The sequence below is a fragment of the Poecile atricapillus genome, chromosome 20, assembly GCF_030490865.1.
Source record: "Poecile atricapillus isolate bPoeAtr1 chromosome 20, bPoeAtr1.hap1, whole genome shotgun sequence".
Classification (NCBI taxonomy): Eukaryota; Metazoa; Chordata; class Aves; order Passeriformes; family Paridae; genus Poecile; species Poecile atricapillus.
Genome location: NC_081268.1, coordinates 6,198,361 through 6,209,823, shown reverse-complemented (window position 1 = coordinate 6,209,823; position 11,463 = coordinate 6,198,361). Strand labels below are relative to the sequence as shown.

The 11,463-nt window shown below is 47.6% G+C and overlaps 1 protein-coding gene across 1 annotated transcript; it reads left to right on the top strand.

Moving 5' to 3' along the window:
- Positions 1 to 42: 42 nt before the first annotated feature.
- TBC1D13 (TBC1 domain family member 13) lies at positions 43 to 11,402 on the top strand. Its single transcript, XM_058853802.1, has 12 exons — positions 43 to 235; positions 411 to 484; positions 727 to 767; positions 1,191 to 1,252; positions 1,522 to 1,621; positions 2,687 to 2,769; positions 2,925 to 3,084; positions 3,849 to 4,056; positions 4,584 to 4,747; positions 6,252 to 6,412; positions 6,576 to 6,633; positions 7,365 to 11,402. Exons 1-12 carry the CDS (start codon positions 213 to 215, stop codon positions 7,428 to 7,430), a joined length of 1,200 nt encoding a protein of 399 aa, XP_058709785.1. The 5' UTR covers positions 43 to 212; the 3' UTR covers positions 7,431 to 11,402.
- Positions 11,403 to 11,463: the final 61 nt, after the last annotated feature.

The window sequence follows — 11,463 nt, the reverse complement described above, 5'->3', positions numbered from 1 at the left end:
CGGGGCTTGGTGCTACGGGCGGGGCGGGGGCGGAGCCAAGAGCTGAGCAGGGCCCCTGGGGCGGGCGGGGCTCAGCGCAAGGGAGGGGCCGTGTGGAGCGGGCGGTTTCGCCTCGCCCTCACGGGGCGTGCCCGTCCCGCATCCCCCTCCCCGGGCAGCGTTTCCAGCCGGAGCGTTTATGCGGCGCGCGGGGAAGGGGCGCCGGGGCCGCCATGTCGCGGCTGCACCAGAGCAGGTCGGTGTCGGGGTCTGTGTAGGGACGGGGGTCTTCCCCCTCCCCACCCTGTCGGGGCTGCGCTGCGCGGGGTGGGGGCTCTCGAGAATCGGGGGCTCTGAGGGACTGGGGGCTTTGGGGTGTCTCGGGTTGCCTGTGCCAACCCTGATGACGCCCGCGGCGTCGCTCCCCTCAGGATCGCGGATTTCCAGGAGGTGCTCGGCGAACCCACGGTGGCTCTGACCAAGCTCCGTGAGCTGTGCTTCAGCGGTGAGTGCCGCGGGGACCGGCCCCAGGCTGGGGAGGGGGCTCTGGGCACGGCCCCAGGCTGGTGCCGCCTGACACGGGGTGTCCCCGTGGGAGACGCTGTGGATAACCCTGGCAGCGGCCCTGGGGAAACTTCTTGCCCCTCGGGAAGGAAAAGTGTTGCCAGGCCTGTTTGTGAGGTGACATCAGCAACCCGCGGTGAGAGATGGGCTAACGTGGTTATTTCTCTGCCTGGTGTTCCACAGGAATTCCCTTTGATGGTGGGCTGCGCTGCCTGTGCTGGAAGGTGGGTTTTGCTTGGGGTGCTTTTCTTTCTTGCGAGTGATGCTTTGGGTTGATTAAGTACAAGTAGCACTTTTTTGGCGGTTAAAGCTGTAAACAAACAAACAAACAATAAATCTAGAGCTCAAAAGCCACTAGAAGTCAGCAGTAATTTGTGGAGATCAGCACTTTGCATGTGAACAGCCTCAGTTTTAAGCTAGCAGTGCATTTCGGTCAGGTTAGCTATTGATCAGTCCTACAAATAGTTCTGTATTGAAAGCCAGTGCCTGAAATATTCCTGATTGTTGCTTAGCAAAGTACTTGGCTTTCTGGAGAGAACTCCCGCTATTTTCCAAGAGCCAGTTCAAGCCACTGTGTTTGGTTTGCTCATCTTGCAGGTGTAACAGCTCATTGAATACTAATTCCTGTTCCCCTGTTTCCTGCGCAGATACTCCTGAACTACCTCCCTTTAGAGAAAGCCTTATGGAGCTCTTTGCTGAAGAAACAGAGGTGAGGATGTTGGTATTTCTCCCTTTATTTCCAAGGATAGCTGCAGAGAGGGAGAATAGTCTTTAAATAATTAAGTACTTTCATAAAACAAATTGTTCCTGTGCTGTTCCCCCAGCTGCCTGGTGGACTGATCCCTTCAATTACACTGAAGAGAATATCTAATGCCTCCTGGCTGAGCAGGGTGGCACAGAGACATCTGTTTGAACTCTGTCTGTATGTTCACCTTGACCTTATCTTCCTCATTGCAAATTCCTCTTTTCCTCTTTAAGGGATCTGTATTCCCAGTTCCTAAAAGAAATGATTATCCAGCCTGGAATTGCCAAAGCAAACCTGGGTGTTTCAAGGGAAGATGTGACCTTAGAAGATCACGTAAGTGTTGTTAAGCCTTTGTGCTGCAGAAAATTCCATGGGGAATTTTTTTGGCCCCCTGGGCTTTTCCTGGCTCTGTTCCCAGCTGTTCTGCCCTGCCAGAGGGAGGGATGGTTCCCAGGTGCCAGCCTGGCACTTTGTCATGGTAGCATTGAGTGTGAATTATTGACAAAGCAACAATAGTGCTGTAGAGAGCTGTTTCCAGCTGTGCACTTCCCTCCTCCTGCCCTTTGGGGCTGCCTGCCCAGGCTGTGGGTCTCCTAGGGAAGGGGAGAGGCTCACAAGATGTTCTGGAGCCGTGGGAAGCTCCCCTGGGAAGCTGGGTCCATGAGTGGATTCGGAGCAGCAGATAGAAAAGAAGCAGGAGAGTCAGGCTGGACTGTGGTGTGGAAGGCAGGAGAGTTGATTATTTCCAGTAATGCTGCTGGGTTGTTATCTTTTTAACAGACTATTTCCTGCATGCCTTGGCTTTCTCCTTCTCTGAAAGTGCTGTTAGGAGTGTGTGTGTGTGGGAGGAGTGAGTGAAGTAACTGATCAGAAGAGACTGTAAAATGATACAGCTGCTCCCATGACCATTCTGAGCGTTCACTCCCCTGCAGTCACCTGCCCCACTGTGATCTCTGGAGCCTTGGTGTAAAACTGGCATGTCTGTAAAACCACATAGGCAGGTCACAGTGATCTTTGAATCCCTTGGAACATAGCTTGTTGTTTTTTTCTTGGTTAGTTGTTAACTTTGTGTGGATCTTGGTGTGGAGAGAAGAACCACAACATCAAAGTGCTGGGTGGGTGGATAACTCTTACCCCAAGTCCAAATACCATCTCCATGGTACAGGTTTGGAGCTGTAGTTAGGAATCTTGTTAACAGAGGAAAAAAAAAACTGATTTAGGAATAAACTCTTGAAGAGAAAAGTGAAAAGGGATTGAAAATGTGAGAGGAAAAATGACCCTGATGTGCTCAGATTGTGCTGATGGCAGAGTGACAGCAGAAGTGTTAAATCACTGTTTACTGAGGATTTTGATATGTCTGAAACATACTTGTTCTGTTTCTATTGTTTCTCTCTTTAGCCCCTCAATCCAAATCCAGACAGTCGATGGAACACTTACTTCAAGGATAACGAAGTGCTCCTCCAGATAGACAAAGATGTCAGGTGTGTGAGGCACAATGACTCATATTTCTGAACCCAAGAGGTTTGGTCAACACATTGTACTTTGAAAATGAAGTTTAATATTAAACCAAACCTCCCACTCAACATGGGGCATGTACTTCCTTGCTGTCCCTGATTTCTTTCTGTGTCCATCCTAGGAGGCTGTACCCTGACATGGCGTTTTTCCAGCGCCCCACAGATTATCCCTGCCTGTTAATCCTGGACCCCCAGAACGAGTTTGAGACACTGCGCAGGCGGGTGGAGCAGACCACGCTCAAGTCACAGACGGTGGCACGAAACCGCAGTGGGGTGACAAATGTGAGCTCTGGCTTGGGGCTGTCTGTGTCACAGGGCAAGGTCTCAGATTGGGAAGGGTGATTCTTGGGCTGTTCTCTGTTTCTCTTTCTGCTTGTGCAGTGGAATTGAGGGAACACTCCAACAGATACTCAGCATTCTGGGGGCTGGACATTGTAGAACCAGTTGAAGTGCCTAACTGTAGGGAACTATAGATGTACTTAATTTTAAGGATTGCTTTTACCTGACTTCTGGTAGAATTTGGAGTCACAAGTTATTTTATGTATGACATAGGCCTTCCTGTATGGCAGCAAAACACTGGAAGTGTTAATTTACTATGAATTTATTAGAAATTTCCATAGTCTTCCAGAACTGGATCATAAACCTGGAATTAGGAGAAGAGCTGAGTACATGTGTACTCTCTTTCCCCTTTCATGAGTGGTACAGCACATGTACAGCTGTTGGGGAAAATGGCTTCTCCCACAACCATTAATACCCTTCCCTCATGCAACTAACAAAGAAGTGGAACTGCTGTGGTTTTTACTGTGTGAGGTCATGTGGTGCAATGATTCAGAGGGAACTGTGTGTTGCTGCACAGACTTTGTTCTTCAGGGACAACCAGCACCAGGACTTCTCTGCCTGTGTGCTCCCAGAGTTGCTTGTCTTGGTTTATGTAGAATAAACAGTCCACATCTTTTGGAGGGCCTATGTGTGTTAAAAGCCAAGCTTGGCACATGTGCTAAAGGATCTGTGCCACTTGGTTATCCTGATTCAGCCTTGTTTTCCAGGTGAGCTCCCCTCTTAAAACCACCCCCAGCTCTCTGAATGAGTATGAAGTTCTGCCCAACGGCTGCGAAGCTCACTGGGAAGTGGTGGAGCGCATCCTGTTCATCTATGCCAAGCTGAACCCCGGGATAGCCTATGTCCAGGGCATGAATGAAATCGTGGGGCCTCTTTACTACACCTTTGCTACAGACCCTAACAGCGAATGGAAAGGTGAGGAAGCCTTTTGTCTGCTCAGCAGTGGCTGTGACTTCTCTGCATGGCATGAGGAATTTTGGATAATTGGTAGGAGCTGAATGGGCTGGGAGTGGTGAGGATTTTTGAGCAATCTTTGTTTGTTAAAATCCCCTTAGAAGCTCTTGTTTCCTTGTACTATATGTAGCTGGTAAGGAAAACATGGAAAGGGAGGACTTGGGCTGTTGCTTCTGAGAACAGGAGTTCTGAGAGTGTGTGCTGGTGGCAGATTATGTTCTTGGGCATAGATAACTGTTTTGTGACCTCATGTCATGAAGACCTAGTGGTGGACACAGTGGTTCTGCAGATGTTTCTAGTTTAAAAAAAAGAAAGTGAAAAAAAAAGTTTGTCTAGCCTTGACCCAGATCAAGCAAGCCAAGATCTGGTGGGATCTACTCCTCAAATCCAATACAGCAAGCAGATTATGGAGCAAGGACAATTTTACTGCTCTACCTCTCTCAGTAAGGATTCCTCTATTTTCCAGTGTTCTTATTCTCTTTCCCCAGAACATGCTGAAGCAGACACATTTTTCTGCTTTACCAATCTAATGTCTGAAATTCGGGACAACTTCATTAAGAGCCTGGATGATTCTCAGTGTGGTATTACCTACAAAATGGAGAAGGTGTACTCCACCCTGAAGGAAAAAGATGTGGAGCTGTATTTGAAACTGGTGAGAAGCCAGGTGTTTCTCTGGGTCTTGGGTGGGATGTGAGGAGTGGCTTGACAGTGCATATGAATGTCAGTTTTCTTAAACTGTGCTTTAGTAGAACTCAGAGAGTGTATGAAGGGCTTTGCTTGTGGGGCAGAAAGACTCTTAACTGTGAACTGAAACAGCCTCTCCTTGGAGTGAGCCCAGAGCAAGCTGACACAGCAAGGCTTCCTCCCCTGCCTGCCTCTGAAAGCAAACTATGGTTGTTACACAGCTGCCAGCTGGGAGTCTGAAGGGACTTGGCCATGATCCTTGGTCACCTGCATAGCTGGAGCTGGAGTCTTTACTCTCTTGTAGAGATCAGCCAAAACATGGGTTTTGCTGTAGACCTTTTTAGCATTCCAGGTTACAGAAATCGTTTCTGCTTTTAAGAGCAAAACTTAAGAACATCTCCCACACTGCACGCACTTCTATTGCCACTGGCTGCCCTGACAGCACTGACTTAAATTCCATGGAGCACATTCCAAAGGAGAAGTGAAATCCAGTGAGCTGGATGATCCAACCAGCCAAATTATACTGTTCCCTTTCATCCAGAGGTTTTCAAGTGTTTTGGGTTTGTGTGAGTTTTGTAGACATGTAGAAGGTAGCTTTTATTACACACATCTTCAATCATATAGTTCATTTGGTGTGAAAGTCCAAGGAGACTTTGGAAGGGAAAGCTATTCTTGTTATTGCAACCTTGACCAAATTACACTGAGATATTTTTCCACTTAGAAAAGTCAGGATATGTTTCCTTTATAATCCAGAAGGTGGTTTGTCAGTACAGTAGCACAATCCCACAGTGTTGGCTGGTAGCTGATTCAGTGGGGAGAAAAACTGCTTAATGTTTGGCTGGCAGGAAATGGTCTTGGCCATGCAGCAGCTGGTCCTTAAGAATATCAGCAGAATTCTGAACTTGTTTGACCTTGATTAAACTTAGGCTACCTTGAGTTTAACATCAGAAAACGGGAAAGCTTCAGGCTAAAGGTGCTTACAGCATGTTTTACTGACCATCAGTGTGAGCTCTGTTCCATCTTTGTTTCTCTTTGTGAATAGTAAACCTTTTGATAAATACAAGGGTTCTGGAAAGGAGAGGAAATCCTGACAAACAGTGCCTGTGCTAGTGGGGGAGGGCTGCAGCTTTGCAGATAAAATGCTATTGAAATGGGAACTTCAAGATTACTTGGCAGGTTTAACGGAACACAAATAGGGCCTTTAGGGAGAAAAGCTTCCTTTACTCCATGTTGTGGACAGAGGAGCATTTTCTGGCTTGGCTGTAGGTGTGGAGTGTGGCTGCACTGAAAATCTCTCAGTCAGGGTTGAATGGGAGAGTCTCCAAAGGATGCAGAGGTTTTCCTGCTTCTGCAGGATGAGCTGGGAGCTCAGAGCAGCGTTGGGGAGGAGACGGGGATAGAACCATGGGGTGCGCCTCTTGTCTGTAGGGAACTGGCACGTATTCATTGTTTGCCTGGTGCCTGTCTGACAGCAAGAACAGAACATCAAACCCCAGTTCTTTGCCTTCCGCTGGCTGACGTTGCTCTTGTCCCAAGAGTTCCTGCTGCCGGATGTCATCCGCATCTGGGACTCCCTCTTTGCTGATGACAAGCGCTTCGATTTCCTCCTGCTCGTCTGCTGTGCCATGCTGACGTAAGTACACACACAGCCTTCCTCTTCTTCTCTTCCATGAGCCCAGGAGTCTTCTGTAGGCATGTGTTAGGGCATCTGGTGAAAAGGTTATAGGTTTTAAAGTTTCTCTGTAAAGTCAAGTCAAAAATTCTTTTGACTCTTTCAATTCAATTCCATCTTTCAGACTCATCCGGGATCAATTGCTGGAAGGAGATTTCACTCTAAACATGAGGCTGCTACAGGTAAGGATTAAATATAGTGGGTGCAGAGAGCAATTGGAAAAGTCTTAAAATAGTACTGTGAGAGAAGATGACAGTATGTGAGAGGGTGGGAGAGTATTCCTGGTTCAAGACAAGTACCACATTTGTGATGTTTGCATGCAGGAAAATCTGCAGGGATCTTACAGCACTCTCATTACTGAAAATGGGAGTCTTTAGCACATGTACCCTTTCTACCCTACAGAGAAATTATCGTAGATTGGAGGCTTCTAATGTTCCTTTGGTTTGCAAAAAAATCTGAATAATTTCAATCAAAGATGTGAAACCTTATGTAACACTGCTGAATTTTTTGGCCAGAGGGTTTTGTTTAGTTCTGAGATCTTTGAGAGCCTTAGATTGGAAATGACTGCACTGCACAGTTGAATATCTCACGTTCTGCCAGTTCCTGCTTTGGGCTGTGCAAGATACTGGCTTTGATAAGGCTCTCTGGCATGAGAGAGAGCCCTGTGGCAGACTGGGTTACTGTGCCCTTGGAGGACAAAGTGGAAAAAAGAACCCAACAGACTTTCTGGAAGGGTACTGAGATTTGATCAATTACAAAACAGGAAGCTGTAGCTGCTAAAGGAGTTACTGAACATGGTGGTGTCTTAGAATAGGCCAAGAACTTTGTTGTCAAGGTTTGCCTTGCTTAAGTGAAACAATCTGTATCAAGAATGCTGGGAAGTCACTGAGATCCCTTTTTCTCTTTGCCATAGGATTATCCTATCTCTGATGTTCATCTGATTTTGAAGAAGGCAAAGGAACTTCAAGATTCCAAGTAGTCCATGGGCCTAACAAAAGGTGTCAGAGAACTGTGTGGCAGTGGATCCCAGGAGATGGCCCCTTGCAGTATGGTGCACTAAAGCTCCTACTGGTCTCTGCAAGACTTCAGGTTTGTTAGGGTTACTGGCCACCTTGAAGACTTCCTTCTACTCTATTTATTAGGTCAAGGACTGATTACTTCCCATCTACTTGGGTTCTGCACTCTAGATTTTTCCACATCTCAAATGCCTCTTTGCTGCCAAAAGCAGTTCTTTATATCTTTTTTTAATGACTTTGAGTTTGGGGAGAAAGAAACCTTCTGTCTGCATATCCCTGAAGGGATGGACTCCTGTATCATGGAAGTAACACACGGAGTAACTTCTGACAGGGAAAGGACAGACTTAAGTCCAGTGAATTTTGGTGGGTGAGGATAGAAGGATCTTCCTCCTGTGAATAGAATGTATTCCAGTGAAGTCACACATTCTGCCATTCAAGTAGATTCTGGATTCTCCTCCCTTGTGTCTGCACTTGGCCATCCCTGAGGCATGTGAAGAAGAAGATTGCATCACTTTCTTGTGAAGATCACTTGGCAGCTTGCACTCCTTTGACTGGGAAAGAGATTTGGGAAGCTGAGGTGGGAGGACATGGTGACAGCTGGTGGCTTTGTGCACTCAAACTGCCTGAATCCAGAACCGCCTTATCAACGACGTCTCCTTGAAAGCAAGACTGTGGTGGTTTTAATCCCCTGGTGAAGTGTAGTTCCAAGTCAAGCCTTACTACGCACAGCCTTAGAGCAGGATTGTTGCTGCAGGGAGGCCTCAAGCTGCTCTAAACTGGAGCATATCCAGCTACAATCAGGATTCTGAAACACAAGAAATGGACACATGTGCAATGAAGACAGATGTATATAGGGGCTTCTACAGGCACAGAACTGGAGTTTTGTGCCTCAGTGGCTTAAATAATACTACTCACAATAAGGTCTGGTCACAGTAACCCTGCTATTGTCTCACAGTACTTCTTGCCAGGAAGAGACAGTTCTGATCTGCAATAAGAGTCCTTCTCTAGCACAATCCAGCAGGCATACAAGCATCTGTCATGAGCTGACTGCTGGGGCTGATCCACTGTTCTGTCCTGGTCCTGTTGGAGTCACAGTCCTGAGCTGGACACTTGTTCCTCCAGAGAGGGAAACTGCTGCACTTAGATACGGTCGAGTGGGCTCAGGTGAACCAGGACTGAGACAAACCACAGGGAGAACTGCTGACCTGCCACAGTGTCAAGCTGAGCAGAAACTCTAATCCTCAGAGAGAAACTGCCAGCACCCAGGTGCTTGTGTGGTGCAGAAGCTCTTGAGTGAACACTAATCCAACATGCTTTTCCCTTTCTGTGCTGTGCTGGCTCACCTCTGCTGTTGGACACTGCAGTTTTTGGTATTTATGGGTGTTGATTTGTTAAAGGTCAGTCAGTCTTTGTAAGATCTACTTAAGCTGCTGCTGGCCTAGACTTGCCCTAGCAGGAGGGATGCTGGCAGCCTTCAGCTTTTTTTTTACTGGTGTTGTTTCCCTCACTGAAGGCCTTCACAGGCTGCTGTAATTCTCACCAAGGTGTGTGGGGAGATGGCAAGACAGGTTGGTGCATGTACCCATGTTCTTATTGGCAATCCCAAGCAATCAGTCTGTCTCTTGAGAAGATGCTCGAGTACCACTTGTGCAGTCTTGTGTTGCTGCTGTGTTGCAAGAGCAATTTAAGGTTTAAAGCAATCTGTAATTAATACCTGTGGCAACAGTATCCTTCTCTTCTGCAATTTTTTCTTGAGGGTATAGTTTTCCTCCAAGAAAAGTGGAACAGGTAGACCAGGACAGCAGTGTGATGAGGCATCCTGGCTGCTCTAGGTGGGCTGGATGGATGGTCTTTCTAAGCTGTGCCAGATGGTCTTACGTCTCAGCTCTTGGGTACCTGCACTAGGGAGGCTGTTGGCCAGACCTCGTGTGGTCAAAGAGCCACTTGTGAGGTTCTCTACAAATGTAGAACCAGAGGGTCCCACTCTTAGGCAGAATAGTACCTGCTCCAAACACTTCTGCCTCAGAACTGCTATAAATACCACTGTTGCTTTCCCATTCCATGCACAAACTCTGCTCTCATCTCCCTGAATACCTTTACTGGGCTATTCATTCCATATTCCCTGGCATGTGCAGGGTTTCCTTATGCTGGAAGTTCTCACTGGTAACAGGACCATCCATGAATGTTCCTTCTCTGAGCAGCTGGAAGTCTCCTTAAAGTAACCTGAGGAGGCAGCAGGCAAATCAGGATGAAAGCATTGGAGATGAACTTCTGCACGTTTTCAGCGTAGCTTTGGGCCCTGAGGGTGACCATCCTGCCTGGGAAAGGCACAAGAGAGGTGGCAGTATGGGTATCATGCTGTCTTCTCCCTTCCTAGGTGTCCAAGGGCTTGTGTGATGTCACCTTCCTTCAGGGGGTGACAGTGAATGCTTTTGAAAGGAGTTTGCAGCTGTTTAAAGGGATGAGATGAGAGATTTGGCTGCTGGAAAGGAGCTCTGGGATAAATTCTGTAGCCTTATCCAAACTATGGCTGCCAAACCTATTGAATTCTTTGGGGAGATCTTGCTACAACTTTGAAATGTCCAGACAGGCTGTTCTGTACATAAAAATCTGTTTTATATTCCTGCTTATTTCCTTCCTGTGTGGTAGAACTTCTGTCCTGCTGTTGAAAGGAGTGGTACTTTCCATTGTCTTGGGACACCTATTTCTTTATTCCAAGACTTTCTCCTTTCTTTAAGAGCAAAACCTGAATTTCTGAGAGGGACAAAAGAAAGTCCTAACCTTTTGCCAGCTTTTGAATCTCCTCGTGTTTCCCTTGGCTTCATTCCTCAAAGGGTTTTGGTGATTTATTTTTGTTGTTCTTGAAGTGAGGTGATACTTATGATGATTCTGGTGTTTCCTTGCTTGTGTGGCCAAGTAACACCTGCTCCAGCCTTGAGATGTTTCCGCTTCTGGTTTCTTACAATCCTGACCTGCTGAAAGAGCCGATCTTTGCGGTGGGGGGGTGTTAGTCTGGGGTTCCTTGGGGGCCCATTATCTCACAGGGGCTTGAACAGAGGATTGAATAGCTCTTACCATGTGTTCCTCACAGGCAGGACTACTGCCAGACAGGGGAAGGGGAAATCCCCTTCATCTGGAAAACAGGACACTCCTGGATGTGGGATGAGCCTTCCCTGGGAAGGAGAGAGCTGCTCTACCTGTACCTCACTGGAGTTTAAGCTTGGTAGAACTTTGTGTCTTTGCCAGTGAGGCAGATCAAGTTGCTGGTGGTGGTCACTGAGTTTTTGGAGACTTTGAAGTTTGTGACCTGACCTTGAATTATTCACACTTTGGCATTGAACAAAATTAAGGCCAGAAGTTGTTTTGGGGGAGTCTGGGGTGTTTGGGAATCAGAGGCTGTTTTTCTTTAAGGAATGTCAGTGACTTTGTTTTAGTGTTTGGCGTAGTCTTCTAAAATGCCTTTTCCCCAAAGAAAGGAACAGATAACACTTTTTTTTCCACTTTTATTTGTGAAGAACTTCCTGAAAAGGATGTAGTGAACATTTCATCACTCTAAAACCTTTTTTTATGCTTTTTTCAATCACTATTTTTATAACGTTTCCTTTAACTAAACGGATGTCTGTGCAAACCTCTCCTGTTGGTGTGAGTGGGAGTTGGGGCTGCTCCGGGTTCCAGCTGCGGTGTTCATAGGCGTGAGATCAGCACAGCGAGCTGCGGAGAGCCCTGGAGAACCACCCTGGCTCCTCCACCGCCATCTCCTGGTTTTGCTTTGCCTTCCCCAGGAACACCTGGCACAGGTGCCACCGCAGCTGCGAGCGCTCTCGGTGGCGGTGGGAGCGGGAGCGCTGTGTCCCTGTGCCCGTGTCCCGAGCCGCTCCGCCGTTCCCGTGGCTGATCGCTGTGTCCCTGTGCCCGTGTCCCGAGCCGCTCCGCCGTTCCCCTGGCTGATCGCTGTGTCCCTGTGCCCGTGTCCCGAGCCGCTCCGCCGTTCCCGTG